The sequence below is a fragment of the Pholcus phalangioides genome, unplaced genomic scaffold, assembly GCF_987345545.1.
Source record: "Pholcus phalangioides strain wild (caught in Gottingen) unplaced genomic scaffold, Ppha-v1.0 ptg000015l_1, whole genome shotgun sequence".
NCBI classification, from domain to species: domain Eukaryota; kingdom Metazoa; phylum Arthropoda; class Arachnida; order Araneae; family Pholcidae; genus Pholcus; species Pholcus phalangioides.
Genome location: NW_028301608.1, coordinates 16368186 through 16394275, shown reverse-complemented (window position 1 = coordinate 16394275; position 26090 = coordinate 16368186). Strand labels below are relative to the sequence as shown.

Genomic DNA, 26090 nt, shown 5'->3' with positions numbered 1-26090 from the left:
AAGTTTTAATACTATAAATCACAGATACTTAATGGATTTATTAAAATGCTTGATAATTTGGTGGCTATAAAAAAATATTTGGTGATTTTTCATTATAAAGTGTCACAAAAAATTCTAGCACTTTTAGCACATCTAAAGTATAACCTCCTGTCTCTGCAATCCCTGTGGGAGATACTAAACCACACTTTAAAAAAAGAGAGCTTCACCTAGCTAAATTAAATGCTCTATGTGTGCCTCAAAATTAGTTCTAGATGTTATATAAATATTTGGTAGCCATATATTCATACTAATCTGTCAGTAGGAACTAATTTTAGGCAGTTTCAAAGTTTAAAATAAACGTGAAATTCAAAATGACCTTGAGGACTAAGAATGAAGAGAGCAGAAGATTTTTGAGGAGGCATAAATAACTTACCTAAATCTGTAGCATAATCAGCCAAGCCCTGCATTGCACTCTTCTCAATAAGAGCTAAAAAATTATGATATGACCCATTATTTTCATGGATTATTAAAAATCAAGTTTTTATACAGGGTGATTCAAATTTTTTGGTCAAAGAACTATATTTGCAACTGTTGACTTGGAAGTATGTATACTTCCCCCAATTACAAAAACTTTTCAACTGGTACACAGTTTATTATGATGTTAATGTTTTTGAAGGGTTATCTATATAAAAAAATTGAAAAACTAACTTTTTATACCGTTCTTGTGTGCTAAAACTTCCATTGTGTGAAATGCAGAACCAACTGTGAAGTCATTTCCAGAAAAATCTATATTTTTAAATGCAATACTTGCAAAGATATTTGACTTTGAAGTTTCAATGCCTATGGCCAATGATTGAGGGTGTGATTCACAAATAAAATGCTGTAAAAGTGTAATTATCATTGTGACTAAAAAAATGTTTGTGTTAATGCTAAAAAAAAATGTGAGTAAAAAAAAGTTTCACCCATCAATACACACAAAATTGTGTAGAATAGCCTTTATAATGAAGTGGTTTCCAAACAAAGCCACCTTTTCATTTGTGTTTCTCATGTGACCCAGTGACTTGATATTAGAAACGAATGCAGCAAACATTGATGGCTCCATCTGCCAGAGAGACATTTACAACACATTGTTTATTTTTTCTTTCATTTCTCTTTTTTCGTCTTCCAAAAGTTGAACATTCTATAAATCTATTTCTATAAATCAAAATAATTTTTTCAAGAAGTATCTTTTTTCAAGTATAAGTATAATAAATATGAAGTATAATTTTTTCAAGAAGTATTCTTCTGACACAGCAGAAGAATGAGCACATGAAAAGAAACTTTTTTTTTTCAAATAACAAAATAATCTAAATAAAATAAAAGACGAAGAGAGTTAAGCTCATTTTATTTGTGTACTGGAAAAATGGATATTTTCAAGCCAATGAAAATGTATCAACACAGTAATAATCACCAAAACATGGTATGCATATAATTTCAATACCTCAATAAATATTTCATTTAAAATATGGAATTTATTGTAAATGACTTCTGACAGTTTGTCCTCGTTTTGTTATTTAGAGGTTTTAGCACATGGAGGTCTGTATAGAAAGTTATTTATTTACTTGTTTCTTGTGTACACAACCCTTCAAAAAATATAGCATTTTAAAAAACTGCATATTAGAGAACTTTTTTTTTTAATTTGAAGTATGTTTTTAAAATCAATGGTTGCAAAGATAATCTTTTGGACAAACAATTTTAATCGCCCTGTATACTGTATGCATATACACACACTTTCAATGATAACATAATTATATCACGGGCTGTGAAAATACCTATAGGTGGTTTGCAACAATTGCTGCCAAGAAATCCAGGGAAAAAAGAAAATATAGAAAAAACTAGAACTAATACTAGAAATTTAGAAATGATATTTGAATTAAATTGCTGAAAAAAAAGTGTGCAGCAAATTATAACAATACATTAATTCCAGAACTCACATGTAACAAGTCCCCACATGGGCTTTTTCTTGTACTGCACAGCCCCAAAGAGTCGTAACCGGCACTCTTTCTTAGACACTTTGGTGAGACAGTAAAGGGATTTTACCAGAAATGTATCGCAATATGGTATACCAGCATTCACAACATCACAGTCAATCGAGTACAGAAAGCCAGGTTTGGTATGTTTTAGTAACCTCTGCAAATGAAGTTGTAATGTTTTCTTCAGATGAATCAAACATACCATGCATCTGCTTTACAAACAAACCACTCATGACTAAACTACAAATCGAAATCATAATTCATAATATTATAATATTTCTCTCACACATTCCATTCACCAATACAAAACACAAACTACTATGTACAAATACAGATATTTCTCACTTAACAAATTTCAGCCCCTCAAAATTAAACGAATTTCATTACATCATGCAACATGATTTTTTGATCTTGGCTTCATTTCCCAATGGATTATGTTGGTGCTCTCAAACAGGTTGAAGACACTCGCTTTCTAAAGTAAGGAGTTTGGATGGTTTGAAAGATTATCATATACCTTTATCTCTATTGCCATTTTTATCAGGGAAACTGGAAGTTTGGAAATATATGGGAGGATACAAGTCTGTTAATAAGAAACAGGGACAATATCAGTTGTTTTGTTTCCACAGTAAACCTTCCTTTGATAATGGTGTCTTGCTTGGTAACAGTCAGATCCACTGTTCCCAAAATGGAAGAAGCGAATGACCATCTTTTGCTTTCTATCAAAAATAAAATGAGATTTCAAATGAAAACATCATCGAGAATTTTGAATTATTAATGAAAGTGGAACTTCCAAAAGGATTAAGAGTCTAAAAGCAATTTTTTGGAAATGGTTGTATTGCAGAAAAATAAAATCAAAAAGCTGTTGCGGATCACATTTTCAAATAAACTTTAAAATTATATTTTTTGTCTTGAAAAATATCAGGATACACTAGACTTGAGTGTGTCTTCCATTTATGATTTTTTTTCAGTTATTTAATAACAGTATATTTTGGAATTTAATTTCATGTGTTTGTGTATCCAAATGATTTTCAAATAAAATCCAGAAATGAAATGAAAATGTTGAATTTCTATAATGGTGACATGGAACAAAAAAAAAGTGGAAGATTACTCTGATTCCACAAACTGAATTTCATTTACATAACTTCTCGCATTTACATGATGTTTCAACATTTTCCTAAAAGTTATATAAACTGGGTTCCAGAAAACTAGGAAAAAATAAAGGAACTGAAAAAAAAACCATAATACAATAGAACCATTCTAATCCAGGGGGATCCATAATCCGGATACTTTTGAACTTTTTTCTCAAAACAAACTTCTATGTACAAATACAGATATTTCTCCCTTAAAAAATTTCAGCCCTTCAAAATTAAACTGAATTTCGTTACATCATGTAACATGATTTTTTGACCTTGGCTTTATTTCCTAATGGCTGATGTTGGTGCTCAGAAACAACAGGTTGAAGATGCTTGCTCTAAAGTAAGGAATTTTAACTAAACTGGAAAGTTTGATGTTTTTCCTTTATTCAAATTGCTTCAGCTTTTTCTAATGCATTAGCTATTTCATTTCTTTTTTGTGCCACTAATTGTTGGTGTCCACCAAAGTTTTCGGGCTTCTGAGAAAGTGGAAACAATGATGACATCTGTCTGTCTCAATAAATATGATTGTAAGACTGCCAGCTTTGATTAAAAGAACTTTTCTTTCTTCCTTTTATTTTTCAACTCTATAAAGTAAACTTTAATGTTTTATAGCTTGTTCACAGCTCTATTATTTTCTATGATTGAGTTTCCAAACATGCCAAAAACGTTGAGTGGTGTGGCAGGTACAAGCTGCAAATGGAAACATAACACTTTAAGCACATGCAAGAAAATTGAACTTCTGATTTTTTGAAAATTGAACTTTGAAAAAGTTAGAACATGAAACATTAGTACAAATGTTGTATAAAGAATATGGAATCAGAAAATCTTTACAGTTTGCGATATTCAGATTCAGAAACTAAAAAAATATTTCTGTTTTTTTGAATCCACGTAATGCTCACCAAAAATGTTTAAAAGCTAAAAACAGATTTTGGATAACTAGTAATGATATGTACTAGTAAAATATTTTTCAAAATTTTTAATTTTAATATGTAAAATGTTTTTTAAAGTGCTCACAGAAGCTTATTACTGCTTTAAATATAGAAACTTGGGAAATAAACAAAACTTGATCCTTAATCCAGAAAATTCCCTCTGGATTCTCATAGATCCCGAGGAGTCCAGATTAGGGAGGTTCTATTGTATTTAGAACTACCGGAATAAAATATATACACTAAATTTTGACAAATCACCAGAAATGTACATGCCTGACAGGCATATAACTTGAAATCACACGTGCCTGAATCAGTATTTTGCAAGACAGCATTGGGCATGTTGTTGAAAAAAAATTCCTGGTTTAAATTTTTACATGCCCAGGAATGTTGGGTAATAAATTTGTCCAGCATGGCTAAATACCTATTCACTTCTTTAAAAATACAGTAGAAATTTAATACATTGAATTTAACTCAATTCTGGAAAAGAAAAAATCTAGTTAATGATTGTAAAGCTTCCCATACCTGTGTTTCTGTAGTATGTGTGCTTTTTGCCATGGAATGATTTAAGGTAACTGTGTATGTTATTTGCCGCATTTTCAGTCCAATTTCAGGACAAACCTGCCATGGGCTATCCACTATATCTGTAATATCAAACATCAACAATTATTTCTTAAATGTAGTACTTTTACTCATTCAGTTTTAAGTATTGTCATATTTATACAAAAACCAGTTTTAAACATTCAAACCTCTTTCAAAACATAAAAAAACTATAATTTACACGAATTACAACTTTTGCTCATGAGTTAACTGTATTACAAGACATATTGATTTAAATTTTTCATACTTACCATATGTCTTTCTGGACGCTAACAAATCATAATAAAACTTTGAGCCGGTGAATACGAGAGAAAACACCTGATCAACAGGCATAGGAAAGACAGCATTAAGGAACTCTTTACCTTCATGATTTGTACAAGGGCATTTCACCTCAGCTTCTAATGAAATATATATACAAAAAGCAATATTAAGCAAGTAAGCTTCTTAACTAATACAACCACGTGTAATAAAATTTTTGTATCAACTATTTTCTGAGGTTTCTTAAGCATAATATTTACAATCTTGAACAATAAAAATTTACATATTATAAATTACGTGCATTCTATCTGGGGGTCATACTTAATAACGTGTAAGTTTGATTTAACAAGTAAACATGACCTCTGAGGAAGGTAGACATATGAAAATTCATTTCCAAACTTTGTTTTACTCATTGCACTTTAGAATTCTTATGCTGTGATTTCAGCTAGTGAAATACTACTTTATTGATGAATTCTCGGAATGAAATATAGTATTTACAAATATGTAAATATTTTTTAATATCTTAATCAATTTTTAAGAAAGACAATGGGTTGTCATGTTAATAATAATTAAAGAAAATATATTATTTACCTTCAATATTCTCTTCTGATTCTGTGGTATCACTCATGTCTGTAGGATTCTCAGAAATCTTTCGGCTTACCAATACCTCTCCTTCCTGTAAAGGCTCTTCATTAATACCTTCAAGTGAAAACTGTTCACAGCTCTCTCCGAAGCCGGTGATAGACTCCTGATTTGAAAAATATTGAAACAAAATTAGCATAACTAATTAACAAAAAATATCAAACATGAATATTAAAAAGATGATACAAATTAATTAACTGGCTCCGCAACCAAATACACATGGAAAGTAAGTCATGTTGGCAGCATCTATTTCTTATCACCATACAATACAATTAAAATTTTGAGAATTTCTAAAATAAATGGTGCAAAAAAAGATTTTTCGACAACTGCATTACTCATTGAAGTAATGTTACATTTACATGATAATGCTAAGTGTCATCAAGAGTGATACATACGATTGAGACAAGCTCCTTGTTGAGCTAGTAAGAAAACAAAAAATTTCGAGAACCTCTAGTATAGTGAATTTTTATCCAATAAACTACGTCAAATTCATAAACACAGACAATGTAAAGTAAAAATGAATGTTCTTTGCTCAATAAATGTTACATGTATACATTTATAAATACAACAAACACGCATCCTTCTGATTTCAAATCAGTTGTCATGTATTATCAGAGTGCATTGTAAAATATTCATTTTTTTTTCATTAATTTCCCAAGGCATTTATTACAAGATATCAAAAAATATAAATCAGAAAACAGAAATCTCTTGGTAAATCTTTGTGATTTATAGGTATTATGGGGGGTTTTTTTTCCATACTTTTTATTCCTTTTTGTGTGCTTTTGAATTTCTTTTCTTTGTTGATTTTGACATACTTTAAATAAATTACTTACAGCAGCCGACAGATTGTCACCATCTCCAAGGACCTCACTGGCACTTTCAGAAGGATTCAACATGCTAGATTTATCAAATCCCCTATCACTGCATTTGGAATTATCTTGACTTTTACTTCTAAGATCTTCTTCCAAGCTGGGAGGAGCTACATAATCATCATCATCACTTGTCAAACCAAGTTCATTGCCATAACTGATATGAACTAATTTCCACAACTGTTGGGACGACAATGGCTGCAAAATATAAAACAAAACTTTGAATGTGCATATTCATATGCGTATAACATATTTATTTAAATCCATTAGAGATTATTGATCCTGAAGAAATTATATATATAGTTTCCTAAAAACTTACATTGCATTAATTTTGCATTATACAGAGAGATTATATCTCAATATATAAACTCATATTGATTGAGTATATGTATCATATCATATATTGATTACATCTCGATATATAAATATATAAACTAATCTCTATTAATTTATTAGAGATTATATAGCTATATAGACAGTTTATATATATATTATTACTTAAATCCGGTCTACTTGGGGACACACGAGTCCCAATTTTGGGTCAGATTGTGTTTATTTCATTGATTATTTTTGTCGCACCACGGTCATTTTCTGCACACGAGGGCTAATTAGACCGGGACCTACAATTTATTGCCGATTCCGAACGGCAGGCTTGTTTTTCATACTCATCGAGAGGTTGGTGTGCTAACCCCTCGATGGGGGACTCCCTGCGGTAGCAATTTTTGCTGCGGTCAAATCGCCGGTTTTTTTTTTGTTGTACCCGTGTCAGGAATGTTTTCTGACAAGGACGAACTGGGTATCGAACTCGCGACACCTCTAAACATCCTTTGGTACTTTAGGCGAGCATCTTATCGACCGGGCTACCGCGCCCCGTGTTCATTTCATAAAATTAACTTGGCTGAAGTAATCTGAAGTCCCAAATTTTATATTGTTATTGGCAATTGACCCCGTATTGATCAGATATTACAAACATTGATATAAAAAACCAATTCAATGCCAAATTTATATAATTATATTATGCACTTTGAAGCATAGATTCAAAAACTGTCTGGTGGAATTTAGTTTACTTCATCACTTCCTTTACCAACAAAGTATTGATTTTGATAATTTACATATATTGAATATACAAGTTCCTTTTAAATTTAAAAATAAATTTTCAATTTACTACTTTTTCAAACAATATTACAGATTTCCACATTGGTAAATTTTCAATGGTTAGGATGCATAGCTATCAATATCCATCATCTTCTCAATGTATTTATATTTCCAATTACAAAAAATAATTGAAATTGATTTTCGATTACAGAACAGTTCCTACTGACTTGACTAGTGAATACATACTAGTTACATTGTTTTTTTGAAAATTCAATTCTTACACCACTGTGCTGATCACTCAAAGATGATGGATTAGTTTGAAGGTAAATTTACACACATCGATAATTTCTTTTTTCTTACAGAGATTATTATTGTCATCTGTTTTCTATTAGCCTATTTAATCACACTTGTCAAGCACAGTTCAGAATCCAATCCATGTTTCAGAGAGACAAGACATTTCTCTTAATGGAAATGGGCTATGACTGTTGTATTTGAACAGACCTTTAGAAGTCAAGAAATTTTTTTCCCCTCCCATTTATTCTTAGTATGAAAGGAAGAATGACTAACTCTATGTCTTGGTCTAAATGTGATGGTTTTCCATTTGAGAGGTATTTAAACTAGCAATGCTTCAGGTATCAAGTCCTAGGTATCAGGTATCAAAAGAGTATTTGTACAATGTAAGCCAAGAAATATTTTAGGTGTGAATAATAAATAAAATTATGTTTTAATAGATGCTGCAAGAAAATTACATTTTATAATTGGATAAAATCTTGTGTACACAAGGAAGCTTAAAATATCCAAATTGATATTTTACAAGCAATAATTATAGTGCATTATTTCAAAAATGGAAAAAAAAAAATTACACATCTATTGGGAAAAAATTATTTGACTGCATTGATAACAAGTCTCTGATGGTTGAAACCAATTTTTAACACATCTTCTGATGGTTGAAGCCAATTTTTGGTGCTTTGTCACCTCACAAAAACCCAACCATGTTTATGTTATGTGAAATACGATGGAATTGTACTCACTTGCTCCATCAATGCATTTTGCCAAATACGAAAGAGCAAAAGAAATGTCTTGTCCCTAGCTCCAAAAGAAGTGAAGAAATGTTTTTCTGTCTCTGTTGTTACTTGTATAGCATTCGGTATAACCCTTGCTGTCTTCTCCTTTGTAATGCTAGTTACATCTTTACACTGTATAAGTAGCTAAAAAACAGGGGAAAATAATTCAGATACATGGGTATCTATTATAAATAATAATGTCTAATTAATCTAAATACAATGAAACACCTCTAAGATGGCCACTCAGTGTTCCGTAAAAAGTGGCCATCTGCAGAGGTGACCGCCAAATAGAAGTTGTATGACAGGAAAAAAAAACATTTCAGGGAGGCATATCGAAATAAAAATTTTTAATGTCACAAAAAAATTGAATGCTCAATTTATTTACAATGCCAAAAATGCAGATACATTTTCTGTGAAACTTCGCTACAATGATACTCAATATAACGATAAATCCTTCTATAACTGTATTTTTCCAAGTCTTGTTAGGAATCCCCCCCACAGTCTAAGAGTTTAAACTACGATAAACTCTTCTATAACAATATTTTTTAGGAGAGTTTGAAACCATTAGAATATGTTTTAATTTTTTGCATAAAATATCTTTCAATATATTTTTAAACTTGTCACATATTTTAGTTCTTCAGAGGATGTCTAATAACATCAGCATTCTGCTTACTTAATCACCGAAAGTGTGTGTTTGGTATCGCTATCTTTTTTTTAAATATATACCAAAGTGTATCACAACAAAATTATTTGCCAGGGTAATACATTTCACTGAATTTTCAAAGGAAACATATATTTTCTGGATATTATGCCGAAGGAAATTCGGAAATGAAAGCCACCTAGTCTCTGCCGGAACTCGAAACCAGGCCCTCTAGCAAACTGGGCAAGCATGCTACCATCTACATCACTGGAGACACAACCCTCTCTGCCTTTATTTCCTGAACTGTGGCACGAGATGCTGAAGTAGAGGCATTAGTAGCCTCTCTTAACTTCAGCAAATGGCCCCCAGGTGGGACGGTGTAAAGAAAAACAGAGAGAGAAAGAGAGAGATACAGCTTTTTTCTCAACCCAATATATCAAGGAAACAGATATTTTCTGGATATTATGCTGAGAGGAACTTAGAATACAAAGTTATCTGGCTTTTCTTTCTGAATTCACCTCAATTAATTTCATTTCATTTTATTGCTAAAAAACATAACAAAAATAAATTTGTCATATCTTTCCAAAGATTTATTGATGTATGTTTAATTACAGTGACACCTCAAGATAAAAGTCTAATTTATTCCTGAAAATGACTCGTTATGAGATATTTGTATCCTGAAACAAATTTTCCCATTTTAAACAATGGAAATATATAATGTGTTCCTCACGACATTATTAATTTAAAAAAAAAACGAAAAACAATTAGCATAGTATAATGCTTTTATGTGTTTAATGAGTTTTTCCCACATGTTTCAAGCTCATAAGTCAACCAATTTTTAAATTGCTTGGAAGTTGGGCACGTTTTTAGCAAATAGCTTTAGCCCATAACTTGGATTACATACACACAGTAAGACAATTGCAACTTGGGGAGCACTGTATATAATGATAAGATAAACCTACTAACGTCTGAAATTTGTGAAAAAGACAAAAAAAAATAGGGGGCTAATATGTTCTTTTTTGACAAAAAATTCTAGAAAGATCGGATAAAATAATAATAAAACTTGATGCGTCTGGTTGCTTGATCAGATAAATTTAAAGACAAAGTTCCCTGATACAGGCTTTCACAAAGATTGAAACACAAGTGCATTTTTTAGAAAAAAAAAGTGTTTCTGCATATACATTTTAAAACACTTAGAATTTAGGTTTGCGAAACTCACAATGATGCAGTGCATAAATTATTTTTCACTTCAAAAAATTATCCACAAGACATTCACAACTAGCATTGCCTTGTGTAATTCAAATATAAATTAATTTAACAGTATTCCAGCCATCTCCCCATTAGCAGACAAAATTTTCAGTCTTAAAGGTGTTCATTATTGAGAAGATACACTTTATTTGAATTTATTTTGAACAGTTGAGAAAACACAAATTAAACTTTATCCTGGAAAGGTGTAGCATGTACAATTATGTGTCATGTTAAGCATACAAATATATTTTAATTTTCTGGCAGATTGTCACATTCTCAGTAATACAGTATTTCCCACTGTAAATGTAGCCCCAAAGTCTATATATGTGTTACTTACAATAAATATAAATATATACAGACACTGATCAACTTATGAACATTCAGACCTAAAGACTTTTTGGAAGACTTTTTTTTTGGGTCAAGTCTCAACTGACTCAACCAATATATTTGGTGCTGCTATAGAAAAATTTTAGGTTGACCTTATTGATAAACAAAATTATTCCAAACAGACCCAAGCCTCCTCCTCCAATTTAGTTGTAGCCATTAGTAGAGAGTTAAGAGTATTCAACAAATATAAAATTCATTTACATGTCATGTAAACAATGTTTGCCATATTGAATACATTGCACAAATTGAGCATTCAAGACATTTATGTATGAATTTTAAAATATATCTTCAAAATACCTCTGACATGGCCATAGCAGCAACAGAAAATAATAATCAATCGACTGCTTTTACAAGTGGACACAAGTGTCAATTAGTAAGGGCCGATGTGAGGTTATAGTGTCAAAGAGAATTTTTCTCTAATAGGGTTTCTAATAAATGAATAGCTTACCCCCAGGGGTAGTAAATTCTAAAACAATTGACACGTTTAAAAAGAAATATGATAAACATGTTGGGGTAAATCGAGAAGCTATCCATACTTAGAATAAGACAACCATAAGTATTCTTTATGGGCATTGAATAATATTTTATCATATATATATATATATATATATATTGTTTGCATTTTTTAATTGGGTTAGCATTAAATTGCATTTTTAATTGGGTTGCTGTATTTTTGAAATGAATCCATATTTGTTATGGGAATCTCTTTATCAGCCACCTCATTGGGCATTTAGCCTGTTGTAGCATTGTTTTTTGTATTCGTATTTGAAAGGCGAATATACGTTCACGCCATTCATAACTTAGCAACTAAATGAGATGAAGTGACTGAAGAGAATGTGTGTGTGAGAAAAGAATTCAGGGGAAAAAACGCAAATGATCCATAAACCATTTTGAAAACCTAATAGAATAGAATTTGAAGACATTAGTGAATATAGCAAATGAGTTGAATTAAAAAATGGAAAATGGGGACATGATCCAACTCCAGGGTTCCTAGCAAAATCTGCTTGATAATTTCCCCGACTTTTCCTGACCAAATTCAAAAATTTCCCTGACCAAAAGCATGTACACAGTAACATGAATTATAATTCTAAACCATCCAATATCACTCTAAATTATCATCCCCCCCCCCAATATTCATGGGGGTTACATTCCGGGGGTGGGGAAAATACGGGAAATCTGTGAATAACCGAAAACAGTTTTATTTGTTTATCTCGTTTCTTGAACATTATGAGAAGAGCAGGACGACGCAAAAGTATAAGGGAATGTAAAAGAGGGTGCAGCGATTGATTGTTGGTGATGTTTTCTGAAAGAACATTGCAATTTCTGTTTGTTGTTTCTTTTTCATATCATCAAGTATGTTGGAGTGTGTTGACAAGACTTCCTCTACCAATTTTTCTACATGTGAAGAATGTACCATAGAGGGATCTATATCATGAAAATAATCTATCGCTGATTTCAACTTGTGAAGCCCTCCCCTATGTTACTCATGGTGAACTTGTATTTTACTTCTTTATTTTGATTCATCTGGTACTGCTTGTTTCATGAGCAATCAACTGCATTAATTCTTCCTCTGTCGATGCCTCAGAATTGCTATTAATTAGCTGTTCGACTTTTCTTCTATATCCATATCATTGAACCTTTCTCCACCCACCTGTTTCGCTAGCACGACAATGTCTTTTATAATCTCTTCAGTTGGCTCTGTAAAAATTGTTGTGTCTTGGAGTGCACATTGTGGCCAAAGATCAATCCAACCGAGTTGATTGTTTCTCTCTTACGAGCTGTCATAGTTCTATTGATGACAGTAATGGCATTAGTGATAGCGTAATTCTTCCATACCTTCAAGATATTTTCTGCATTTGCATGCACAATCATCTTCATTGAGTGACATGTATAGTGAGCCTTGAATGCTCGCATTATCCCCGATCAAGGGGGCTAAATGATAGATGTTGTATTAAAAGACATATAACAGACTTCCACACCATCAACTTTGAACTAATTGACATCTGGGTGTCCAAGAGTTCAAAAAATATCCAAGAGTTCAATAGAGTCCAAGAGTTCATTCAGTACCAAAAAAACTTTGAATGGCATGTCTTCCCTCTCAAGGTACTTCCATACTTTTGGAATGAAACATTGTTTAAACCAATCCAGGAAAAGTGTTTTCGTAGTCCAAGCTTTTCTAATGTTCGTCAAAAATACTGTGCGGGAGATTTTACTTATCCTTTCCCTTCAATGCTCACGGATTCATAGATTTAAAAATGATGGTGGGCTTTACCATGTACCCATACGCATTTGCACAAACAACATAGTAAGTCTACCTTAACTACCGTAAGTCTGCCTTAAAACCAGGGGCTCGCTTTTCTGCATGGGTGATATATGTTTTCTGCGGCTTTTTCTTCCAAAATAGTGCAGTTTCATCAGCGTTAAACATCTGCTGAGGTGAATATCAATTCTCCTCAATAATTTTCTACAAAGTCTTTGGAAATTTTCTAGCTGCCTCCTGGTCAGCAGTGGCTTGATCGCCAGTGATTTTTACATTGTGTAATCTAAATCGTTTATTAAACCAATGAAATCAACTTTTACTTGCATAAAATTCTGATGAAAGAGACGTTTCACTACCCCTTCCCTTTATAGAAGAGTAAATTAATCTTTTCGATATTTCCCATTATAATATTATGATCAATTGGACTACCTTCTTTGTAGCAGAAGACTGCTACAAAGAAAATGCTGATAAGGATTTTTTTTCCTCCTTCTGAGGATCTGAAAAATAATCTTCCATGGAAAAAAGTGAGGGTAAACCACTTGAATGTAGATTTATCCTCTGATTTTTTTCTCCTTCAGATTTTCCCTGACTTTTCCCAAGTATTTAGAATTTTTCCTAACTTTTGACAAATATTTAACATTTTCCCTGACTTTCCCTGACCAATTTCCAATTCCCTGACTTTCCAGGTTGCTGGGAACCCTGAACTCATTGAAGGTAGTAAGAAGGAATATATTAAATGGAATCTAATAGAATTAAAAGCTCTGAAAAGAAAGAAAGAAGAGAACCATGGAGTTGTGGGGTCAGAAACATTTTCTGAGACAAAATGTAGGTCTGGCTTTAAGTAAAATTCACGAAGGCTTACAAATGATTTAAAAAAATGGGTAAAAATGCAAACAAAATACACATATCCTACTGTTCATTGACGATTGAGTAGCTTTTAAAAAATTTAAAAAAAAGTTTTCTAAGATATTGACTTACGAAAGTTTCCCATCGAAAGATATTAGCATAGAAACACATATAATTTTGAGACACATAAAGCCGACCATGGACTAAGATATCTTTCTGCAGAGCACAAGAATAATCTGAAATTTCAAAATATAAATATTTTAATATCAATAATTGATCATTATTAATCACAACCTTAAAAATTCCCATTATTCATTATTGGGAACTTCAAGCATGATTTTATAATTTATTTTTAAAACTTTGAAAAATCTTCAATGCTTCCAGTACATGGAGAAAACTCAGGCAGTACCGTGTATTTTACCGCTAGTTCAAAATACAGTGAAACTTGTATGAAATGAAACGTCAACAGGCTGCAATAATATTCCATTTTAGACAGGTTTTATAAGGGCATAGCTGCCAACTTTTGAAAATGAAAATTCGGGAGATTTTCGCGCAAACCCGTATTTTATGCTAAAACCACTCCCTAATAAATACAATAGGGATTTTTCCAAATGAAATAGGGATTTTCCAAATATAAAAGTTAAAGCGTAGGGAATAAAATTCCTACTGAAGTCAAATGAAAATAGGGATTTTACACACATGGAAGTTAAACCCTTGGGAATAAAATTCCTACTCAAAAAACGAGTGAAATTGGAGGCCAAAACTTCAATGATGTAAAAATAAATATTGTGTTCAATCAGAAACGCTGTGAACAAACATTCTGCGCGAATGACCCCAAAATCATCGGAAGATGAAGGAAAACACCGTCAATTTTTGAAGAACACTGACTTTTTGTGACACTTGCTTGATGTTTTTTTTTCATTTCACGAGTGATGATGGCAGTCTTTCCATGACCAATGTTTATGTCCGTAACACAACTTGTACAAAAAGGAAAAGTCGGCCCTCTTCTGGAACGTTTGATGAAAGGAAATTCATCGGAATAAGTATCTTTAAAATTGATTAAATATGTTTTTGCTTATCATTATTCATGCTTTGTTATATCGCACGTACGCAACTTCAACAAAAGAAATTTTGACCATATGCGCGTCACTAGAATCTTCAATTATTATCCAGGACTATTGGCTGCTAAGCCATTTCCCTGCACGATAAGACAAACAACTTTTAACTTTCTTGTTACCATCAGAGGGTTTGTAAAACTTCCTTAAAAAGGGAATTTCCCCATTTACGACGTGTGACGTCATTTCAAAAGGGAAAAAAAAGAGGCTTCATGCCCCACAAGAAATTCCTTAGGGATTGTTTTCATAAGCGGGGATTTTTTTTAATGAAGTAGGGAATTTTTAGGAACAATTAGGGATTTTCGTAAAAATTCGGGAGATTTAAGAACTTTTCGGGAGGTCGAGCGATGAAGCTAAAATTCGGGAGTTTCCCGAAAAATTCGGGAGACTTGGCAGCTATGTAAGGGTGTCAATCAAAGCAATAATCATTGAACAGATTATATTTCGATTCCGTTAAGACAGGTCTCCATCTCATACAGAGTCTGTCTTAGACAGAGGTTTCACTGTAATTAAGTTATTAAAAACACTACATATTATCACGTTTATATGACACTGCATGTTGATGTTTAGCGTTGGCAAGTGCATGGTAGCTCATTTTGGTTCGAACAACCCATTTTCTCTTATGAGTTGAATGGTGTCACTATCCCGGATGCAACTAGGGTCACAGATTTGGGAATTCTCATTGACGAACAGCTCAGGTTTTCTGAATATTGTTCAGCGGTGGTCAAAAACGTATAGAATACTGATTTCATTTTCAAAAAGGTCTCTTTGCATTCTCCTAAAGTCATTCTTCTACTTTCCAAGGCTTAGTTTGTTCTGGACTAGAGCATGCTGTACAGTTTTGGAGACCATACCTACAGAGGCACATAGACTTGGTTGAAGGGGTACAGAGAAGAGCAATGCCTGTACTTATTGGTACACAGGACTTGAGTTATAAAGAAAGACTTCATTTTTTGAAAGTGTTTACATTGGATGAATTCAGGTGTTTGGGAGATATGATTGAAATGTTCAAAATTTTCAACAGGATGGATAGCATGAACCATGAATTACTAGTACACTGTCAATCGACTGCTTTTATAAGGGGACACCAACATTGATTGTAAGGGGACAATTCTAGGTTAATGGTGTCACAGCGAATTTTTTTTCTAATAGGGTTGTTAATAAATGGAATAGCTTATCCCAGGAGGTAGTAAATTAATTCCGAGGCTGTGGGATTACACTATAAAAGTTTCTCTATAAAACTTCAAAAATGCAGCTAATAAGACTATTGGTTGCATTTGCGCGAATATAACTGGTACGATTATTGTGTGGTTGCATTTTCAAGTCTCATAAAAGAACTTTTATCCAACTTCATAGTTTAATCCTGACCTAATACAATTGACATGTTTAAAAAGAAATACGATAAACATGTTAGGGTCAATTGAGAAGCTATCCATACTTAGAATAAGACAACCAAAAGTATTCTTTATGGGCATTGTATAATATTTTATCATGTATATATAAACAGGGTGATTATAAAAAAACTATCCCGACATATGGGCCCCTAAATATCATACCATTCACAGAAACTGAATGAAATTTTGGCATAAGGTATTTTGATGTATGCTCTCAAGAATGATATGGAAAACAACAGTGTCACTCTAACAGTTACGGTTACAGTGAGAAAATTTCGAAAATATCAAATGGCAACACCAAGTTTTTTGTATATGAATATGATCTCCATTGTGAAAAACCCTAAATAGCGTTCGAACGGCAACTGTAGCATGAAAATCACCGGCGGTAGATAGGCTAAAAGTGAGGACAACCAATAAGGACAGAGAAGCAGCATAAAATAAAGCATTTTATTGTGTTTCACAAATTTTCCACGTGACCTTGTGGAGGACTAATCAGGCTGGGATCTCAGCCGAAGAAACGGTGTGACGAATGAAACGAACATTAATGCTCTGGTGCACGGCAAAGTCCTTTTTACTTTTTCCTTGCCTAGCGCCGGGGATTTTCGTGCTACAGGTGCCATTCCAATGCTATTTAGTGTTTTTCAGTATGGAGATCGCATTCCAATACAAAAAACTTGGTGTTGTCATTTGATAAAAAATTATACAAAATTTTCTCACTGTAACCGTAACTGTTAGAGTGACACTGTTGTTTTCCATATCATTCTTGAGCGCATACCTCAAAATACCTTATGCCAAAATTTCATTCAGTTTCTGTGAATGGTATGATAGTTAGGGGCCCATATGTCGGGATAGTTTTTTTTATAATCACCCCGTATATATATACAGTCTAACCTCATTAGTGCGTCTACCGGTTAACACGTCACTCCGCTTACCGGGTCACTTTTTGGAAGTCCCAAGTGTCCTCAGGCAGGAATTGACACAGCTATGGCTTACTCCGTTTAACGAGTCACTCCGCTTACTAAGTCATATTTTTGCTCTCCCAAGAGTGACTCATTAACGAGGTTTGACTGTATATTGTTTTCAATTGGGTTGCTGTATTTTAGAAATATATGACATCCATATTTATTATGGGCATCTTTTTCTCAGCCACCTCATTGGCCTCACAGGCATTTTGCCTGTTGTGGCCTTGTATTTGTCTAATTGATTTTTTTTATATCTTCATAATTGCTAATTTAAAAGTCACCTTTGAAATAAATGTTTTTTTTTGTTTTCAAACATTTTCAAGAAAACATTTAAAATTTAAGCAAATAATTAATGATTATAATTAAATAGTTAATAAATAATAATTCAAGCAAATAAAAACATTTATTTTTGAAGGAAACAATGCAATTAATGGTTGTTTTTGGTTGTGTAAAAAATTAAATTGACGCAACTTACCAACAATGAGCCTCTCTGAATCTGGTAAATCTTTGAACAAACGTCTGAAATCATCACTTTTGGACTTGTAAGTAGGATTCAGCATCTAATTTTAAAAAAATGAAACAATACAAATTATATAATTTTTTAATTTTCTTTATAACTTCAATCTTCATTACACAAATTTTCAAATCTTAAAAAACATTTGATTAAATTTAGAACTTTGTTTCTATCTCATATTACATTATGCAATTTGATGTAAAATTTACCATCTAGATCATGGTTTCCCAACCTTTTTTGCCCCCTTCTTCAGAAATTTTTTCTCACATCAGCCCCCAATGCAATCCTACCTATAGGATCCTATGTTATCCTCGTAGCTGTTAACGTCCACATTGGGAATCACTGATCTAGATCAAGGGGAATCTAGATCAACTGACCCATGACAGATATCAATGCAGCCCAGCAAGCACTTTCAAACCAACACTTGCTAAAATACTTTTCTAGTATTTTCAATACTACAGTCGTTTTGCGAACTTTTGCTCGTTTGTGCGAACCTATACAGACTTCATAATTAGTTTATAAAATCAAAAGTGAGGCGAGGGAGCCCAGGTTGATAAGATACTCGCTTAAAGTACCAAAGGATGTTTAGAGGTGTTGACAGTTTGATACCAGGTTCATCCTTGTCAGAAACTTTCCTGACACAATGGTACAATAGATACGGTGATATGACCACAGGAAAATATTGCTAGGGGAGTCCCACATCAAGGTGTTAGCGCACCAACCTCTCTATAAGTATAAAAAAAGGCTGCCATTTGGATTCGGCAATAAATTATATGTTCCGGTCTAATTAGCCCTCATGTGCAGAAAATGAACGTAGTGAGACAAAAATTATCAAATGATCAAAATCAAAAGTTCATAATGGGAGAGACAATAGAGAAAATGTGGGAAATAAAAAATGAGTTAGTCATTCATCTTTATCGATGATTTATATAAAATGCTTGCTTCATCGCAACATTTGGTAAAAATAAAGATTCTGTAGAATTGATGCAGGATAAACATTACACACAAATCTTGCTTTTCTGAAAGCTTTAACCACTTAACAGTTTCGTTTTTTTTTTTTTGCCATATTGTGTCCAAAAATAAGAACCTTTTTTGATAAACAATTTCGTACTCAAATCGATTACATAAATTCAAATCCGCAGTCAAAACTGTTACAAGTATTATAAACTTATTAATTTCTAATCATTTTTAATTACAGCGAAAAAAATGACATTTTTACCTAAAGTTGACTTTTTTTCTGAACTAGCTGAACTAGAATGAACACTTTACAGAAATGGATGTCAGCATTGAGCATGCATTTTTTGATACTTGCATCTTTATTTCATTTCAATACTCAGCTTTTGTATGGTGAATTTTAAAACATAGATAAGCAAAGTCCTATATCCCAATCGGGACAAAAATATCTGGTTCTTTTTCTCACCCATTTCCTGCTATCATTCCTTATTTGAACAACACACAAAGCACTGCCTTGTCTGCCTCAGTTTCTTTATGGTGGGAAAAATCACTTCTAAGAAATCTGTCAGTTTTATTTGATCACAAAATTAAAAAGAAACAGTATTCACAACGTGTGATACACTGAACACATGAAAACAAAATTTGCTCTTTTTCCAGCATCAACAAAATGCAGTAAAACCTGTCCTTGAAACTGGTTTACACTAGTTTTGATCCAAACTTTTTACTTGACAACTACAGCCTCCTATTAGAAACACTGCAAACAAAAAGACAAAAAGCTGGGTAAATCAGAGGATTGGCATAGAAAAATATGCTGCCCGAGTGGCATACAGGCAAATCAGAAAAAGACCCTTTTGCAGGACCCGAACGATGTCCGGCAAAACTGTCAAGTGGTTAACTAATTGCCATAGAAACAACCTTATGTGCTGATCTTTGATTAGACGACTTAATGTAATTTTTTGAATCTTGTAGTTTTTGGAAGTTTTTGCCTTTGTAAGAGTTGACACATTTTAATTTATTTCAAAATCTTTTTTTCCCATCTACTGTCAAGCACAATCTTTTCAGTTTTGTTGACATTGCAAAGAGGAAAGTAGACGAAGAACAGCTGGTTGAAATAGAGTTTGATTGACTCTTGACTTTGAAATGGTCTATCAATAACCTAATGTATCATACCATTTCTAAACCAGTCAAGTGGTTACGACAGCGTTTGCCGTCGCTGATATACGTAATGGTGTTGCCTATGCGCAGGCTTTTCAGTCTTTTTCACATAGCTATGACGAAATAATTTGTCATACATGTGCTGCCATCTCTGTACATCTATCCTTCTACTTTATTATCTCATCACTAGATGGAGTTGACAATTATATTTCAAGGTCTGAGATTATTATTACTATTATCTTTGTCATGCTTTGCAAAGCTGCATCCCCATCGCTTTTTTTTTCCGATTTCTGATCCCCTTGCGAAGATGCATCTGTTTTATTACTCATATATCTTTTAGCAAAGGTTCAACTACTATGGTTCCACATAAATCCAACAGCATTTCTTTTAGTCACAGGACATTATGACCCCCCCCCCCTTTTGGGATGTCATATTACGTCTCGACACATTCGAGCTATAAAAAAAACATGCTATAAAAAATATTTTAATATTTCAAATTTCCAAGAAAAGGGAAAAAGCGTGCGCTTTTCCAAAAAAAAGTGGACACTGCAGTTAACGCTCGGAGAAATTAATTGGACAGTTGACTGGTTAAACCACTGGTCTATCTAATCATAATGCACAAAGAATGAATTACATTGTCAACACGTCTAATTCATGGTCACCCCCACTAACACTTGAGCCTTTTTCCTGGCACATTTAAAAAACACCTGTAAATTGGAGATGACAACATACAGGTGAATCTCTATACCTCTGTCGCTCTTCCTCTATTTTCTCCCAAGACCGATTGAATTGAAGTTTACTTTTGATTACAACAAACTCAGCGGTGGCTGGAAGAACAAAACAACCAGAAAAAAAAAAACGGGAGAAAAACCAAGTTCGTAAAATATAGAGTGGATAGAACACGAACTCATAAAATATAGCAAATTTTAACATTAGCTCTATGGCATGCTGTTTGGACAGAAGACCAGTTTGTAAAAAAGAGTGTTCGTAAATTGGAGGTTTGTAAAATCAAGCACGTACTGTACTTTATACTTTTATACTAAGTGGATTTTAGTAGGGGCAGCCTAGATAATTGTTACATTTTTTAAGTAGAATTGCTAATAAGACTTCAAAATTCCCTCATTGATATCATTTGCACTTTGAACCCAAACAGGACCAGTGCAAGACATTATGTCGAATGAGCTGAGGTGAGCTTTTGTAAATAATTGTTGATATTCTCCAGAACACTGAGGGCGAGACCTTCGTGGACCACCGTTTAAGAATTCTTAGTCTAATGATTAAATCTTTATAGGTCACTAGGAGTGAATTGTTCAATTCCTTTCCAGACACCTACAGAATCGCAAGATCAGTAACACTAATAACGGTGGGGGGGGGGGGGGGGGTCATTGCACTGCTTGCTTATTGAAGAGCAATACTGTATAACTTGAAAAGACAAAAATTTTCAGGCAAAGTAAACATATTAAACACTTCAACATGCCATTGAAACTTGATTAAAACTTGAGTGGTTATTATCGATAAAGTTGAACATTGTCATACTGAACTTACATTATACCATGAGGATTTTTTCTTTTCTTTCTTATCACTTTTTACTGACTTCTCCTTTATTATTTCTGGCTTATATTCAGGCGATTTCTGAGCAACGAAGTCTCCTGACTTTCCTGACTCAGATGATCGACTGATATTATCAGGAAACTGGGAGCTCTCGTGACTTACTGCACCAGGGGAGGGGTTAGAAGTACCATCAACAGCAAAGTGATTGTCCTGGAATCTATCTAGGATGGCATCATCTTTGGATATTGGAGAACTATTGGCAAAAGGGACTGGTGTATCAGATAAGCTTGCATTTCTAGATGGCGGAGTTAGTGGTACATTTGACTTAGAGTCGGATGTTCGGCTTTGACGATCATATAGATCAGATGATATGTTGGAAGTGGTATTTCTGTTGAAGAAAAATAAGTAAAAAAATAATATTTTTCAAGCATTCACAATATTATAGAATCTATATAATTTGAACATAACAAGTGAAAATGTGAACAATTGATTTTATGATAGAAAAATTGATCAAACTCTTGTTATTATTGCCCTTGTCACACCAAGAATATTTTCACATTCAACAAGTAACTTTCTCTTTGTTTCAGGATCTTATCTATACATATAAAATAACTGACTGAGTAAAAACCACTGAAGCTATAAACATGAAATTTGGTCAGTGGTTTTACTTCATGATGCTAAGACTCACTAAGATGGGGCTTTTCGAACTTCGACTCATAAGGGGTCAAAAGGTTACATAGAGAAATCACGTTGAGCCAAAATCGCTGAAGCAACAAATATGAAATTTGGCCAGCAGTTTTATTTCATGACGTAAAGACTCACTAAGAAAGGATTTTTCAAAATTCGACCCCTTAAGGGGGTTTTTGGGGAGGGGGTCCAAAGGTTATATACAGAAATCAGGACAAACCGATGAAGCTAGAAATATGAAATTTAGTCAGTAGTTTCATTTAATGATAAAATGACTAACAAAAGAAGGGTTTTTCAAAATTCCACCCCTAAATGGGTCACAAGTGTGTAAAGGTTGTATACAGGCATCACGCAGAGTTAGTACCGCTAAAACTATAAATGTGAAATTTGGTCTGTATTACATTTTATAGTGTAAACACCTCTGCGGTGGGATTTCTAAAAATCCAATCCCGCAAGGGGATCACAATAGGTTCCAATGTTATATGGGCAAATCATCAGAGTAATTTTCAGATTAACAAATCCATGTGAGCGAAGCCACGGGTAACAGCTTTTCCATATAATTTATGTCAGCCAAGTAGACATTAATGTCACATGAAAGTAACAATCAATGTCACATGAAAGTAACAATCAATGTCACAAGTGTTGCAACATCAAAATGACAAGACAGATATTACTATCACAGCAAAAATTTTCAATTGGAAACTTCACAGAAATTCAAGTTATAATGATTCCATGATAATGTTTCTGGTTCATTGCAACATAAAAAAGTTTCCGGTTTTGTACCGAATGTGTCATTTCCTCCGACATAATTCAATAATAATCAAATTTCAGGTTTTCTCTGACGTATATAGACACTGATGTTTTACTTTGCTCACCTCTCCAAAAAAATAAATAACACTGAATCACTGTAATTTTCTGCATATAATCCACAGATTATACTAAAAGAAACATCTGAACCCCGAAGCAGAATGTTTAGCATTATTTTGCAATATTTCATACTCTCTCGGATATAATAATCATAATCTCTTTCTCTAGCATCATAAGTCAAGAAAACTCCAGGTGTTTTTTTTCACTATTTTTTTTAAATTCTTCCAGAGATTGTTGTGTAGCACCACTGATTGTTCTGCAACACACACATCACAGTTTTCAGTAGCATTCTGTTTCAGGGAATCTGAATTTCTTAATATAGATTAAAGATGCTGCATACTATCTGCAGCTTTTATTGGAAAGATTAGAACAAAAGTTAGTATTTTTAGAAATAATTTAAAAATTAACAGAGGATCCGAAAAATGCATATACAAAAGTTTTAATTATCATTTTTTTAACCATGGACGATGGGGTTTGGGTGAAGTTGGTTTCCTGTGGTTCCCAACTTTGAGGCGCAAATGCAAGAGCCAATCTCCTCATTAAAAAGTCTCGTCACAGAGCAACAGGCCTACAACAATACAATTATTCAATCATTACACTTTACTCATAGTTAGAAAAACTGGTGGCAGATGGCAGCACTACACACAAGCATTACACAGAAACAAACTTCACGTACACACACATTCCAACATGTACCAATTCGTTAGAGGTTCCGCAGAGGAATATGGACGACATGCATGTGTGGTTCAGTAGTAGCCCCCTTCAATTCTTCTAAACTTCATCATAATTCGTGAATGAAATTTGAATATTCGGAAAGTAGAAACTTATGGTGGTAGGCAGGGTGGTATTCCCCAGTGATGTATATAGCACTGGGGTAGCGCTACCTCAGGTCGTCCGGTCGTCAAAGGTTTCTATACTGAGCTGAACTTAGAAAGAAAGGTCATCTGGTCTCCACCAGGACCCAGGGCCTCTTGCAAAACTGGCAAGTGCTTTACATATAGCACAGTGAGTGAGGTAGCGCTACCCCAGTGGCCACTGTGGTCATTGTGATGAACTCTCTCATAGCGAGGAACCAGGTTTAAACCCCAGTGGCGAAGGTGGATTGGTTTTCTGTGGTAACCAACTTTGAGGCGCGCGAATGAGAGCAGATCTTCTGTTAAAAAGTCTTGCCACTGAGAGCAACAAGCCTCTACAACAATACAGTTATACAATCATTACACTTCACTCATAGTTTGAAAAATTGATGGCAGAAATGGCAGCATTATAACAAGCATTACGCAGAAGCAAGGTTCACGTTAAGTTCAAAACACATACACGCACATTTACCAGCATGGCCCAGGACTTTGACCAACTGCTAAAATCTTTTCGTTGAAACAGTGGTGGGCCATGATCTGGTTTAGAATATGTGATATGTGTGCGTCCGGAGGGTGTAAAAACCAGAAAATGTCTAATTCCTTGCTTGGGCTGAGAAAAAGCTGTCTCATTCTCTCCACTTATGGTGGTATCGGTTAATAACCCATAAACTTTCAACTAACTCAAGCTCATTAGGTTTATACAAATTATACAATTATACAAATACAACGCCACAACAGGCAAATTGCCCAACGAGGTGGCTGACTTAAGACATCATGGATCCCCGAGCCCCTACCTACTACTGCTACACCACACATGAACCCCCGCCCCCCGCGGAACCCCCCAACGAATCGGTACATGCAGGAATGTGCGTGTACGTGTAGTGCAACCTGACGTAAAGTTTGTTTCTGTGTAATGCTTGTTATGTGTAGTGCTGTCATCTGCCCCCAGTTTTTACTAACTATGAGTGAAGTGTTATGGTTGAATGATTTACCGTTGTAGGACTGTTGCTCTCTGTGGCGAGACTTTTTAACGGGGAGATCGGCTCGCATTTGCGCCTTGAAGTTGGGAACCACAGAAAACCAACTTCAGCCGACCACCACTGTGGGGTTCGAACCCGGATCCTCGCATCACGAGTCCGGCACAATAACCACTCGACCACCACAGCGGCCTTATCTGAATAAGATAAGCATAATGTACATGCCATTGGACCTCGATTTACAGAAGATTGGGTTATTCAAGTTATTCTTCATATTGAGTTTGAAAAAATAGGTGCAGTAACACAATATATAATTGATATTGCATTGCAAGAAAATGGTTCAGCTATAACCTAACCATATAGCAGGAACTCAATATGTTTTGTGAACACTGTTTCAAAATGCATACAGTAATATTTGAAGTGTTACATATTGTGTAATACAATACTTTTAAGTAATTTTATATTGTATTAATTTCACATTTTTATTGCATCAAATACTCATTTAAAATAATGTTTGTGCAAATTCATAATTTCCATCATTTTGCATGCACACAAACATCTTTATTAGATTTTTAAGGTTAAATAAAGTAGGGCTTGACAAATCGAGAAAAAAATTAGATGCCAGAAAAATTGCTGTGTTAAATAACCCCCCTTCCCAACAAAATCAGTCCAAAATTATGTATTTTTTGACTTGTTCGAGACTACGGACCATAACCCTTTCTATGCCAGTAAGCCTGCTGACATAATTTCCGATATATATACTGTTCTCAGACTTCAATTCAGTTTCTCTAATATCATATCACACTTTAAAAAAATTATTAGGTGCCTACGCAAATTTTTTAGTCCCCATGGTGACCTGGGATTTTTCGAGCAATGAAATAAAGTGTGTATTATCAGAGTTTCTGGCAATCTGAAGTATGCCCAGTCCTTATTAACTCTGACAATCAGGGGCACTGAAAAATTTTTTGTTTTTGTTTTACCTTGTTGTGCCTCCATCACTTGAAGCTGAATGATCATCCAAAGCATCATTCGGATGATAGAGACTTGCCACAGAAACACTAAGCTTATCCTGCCCTGACCTAAATCATGAAATAATAA

General features: G+C 33.7%; 1 protein-coding gene across 1 annotated transcript in view; it reads right to left on the bottom strand.

Annotated features, from left to right (window-relative positions):
• GramD1B (GRAM domain containing 1B) overlaps positions 1–26090 on the bottom strand; it is a 39641-nt gene that overhangs the window by 11084 nt on the left and 2467 nt on the right. The window contains exons 2-12 of the mRNA XM_089243041.1: positions 25973–26071; positions 21602–21995; positions 17909–17993; positions 14095–14198; positions 8549–8725; positions 6387–6620; positions 5503–5659; positions 4905–5051; positions 4579–4697; positions 1953–2148; positions 413–466 (exon numbers count right to left, since the gene is read on the bottom strand). Of these exons, the coding sequence (XP_089099167.1) occupies positions 413–466; positions 1953–2148; positions 4579–4697; positions 4905–5051; positions 5503–5659; positions 6387–6620; positions 8549–8725; positions 14095–14198; positions 17909–17993; positions 21602–21995; positions 25973–26071 (1766 nt within the window). The remainder of the gene's footprint in view (positions 1–412; positions 467–1952; positions 2149–4578; positions 4698–4904; positions 5052–5502; positions 5660–6386; positions 6621–8548; positions 8726–14094; positions 14199–17908; positions 17994–21601; positions 21996–25972; positions 26072–26090) is intronic.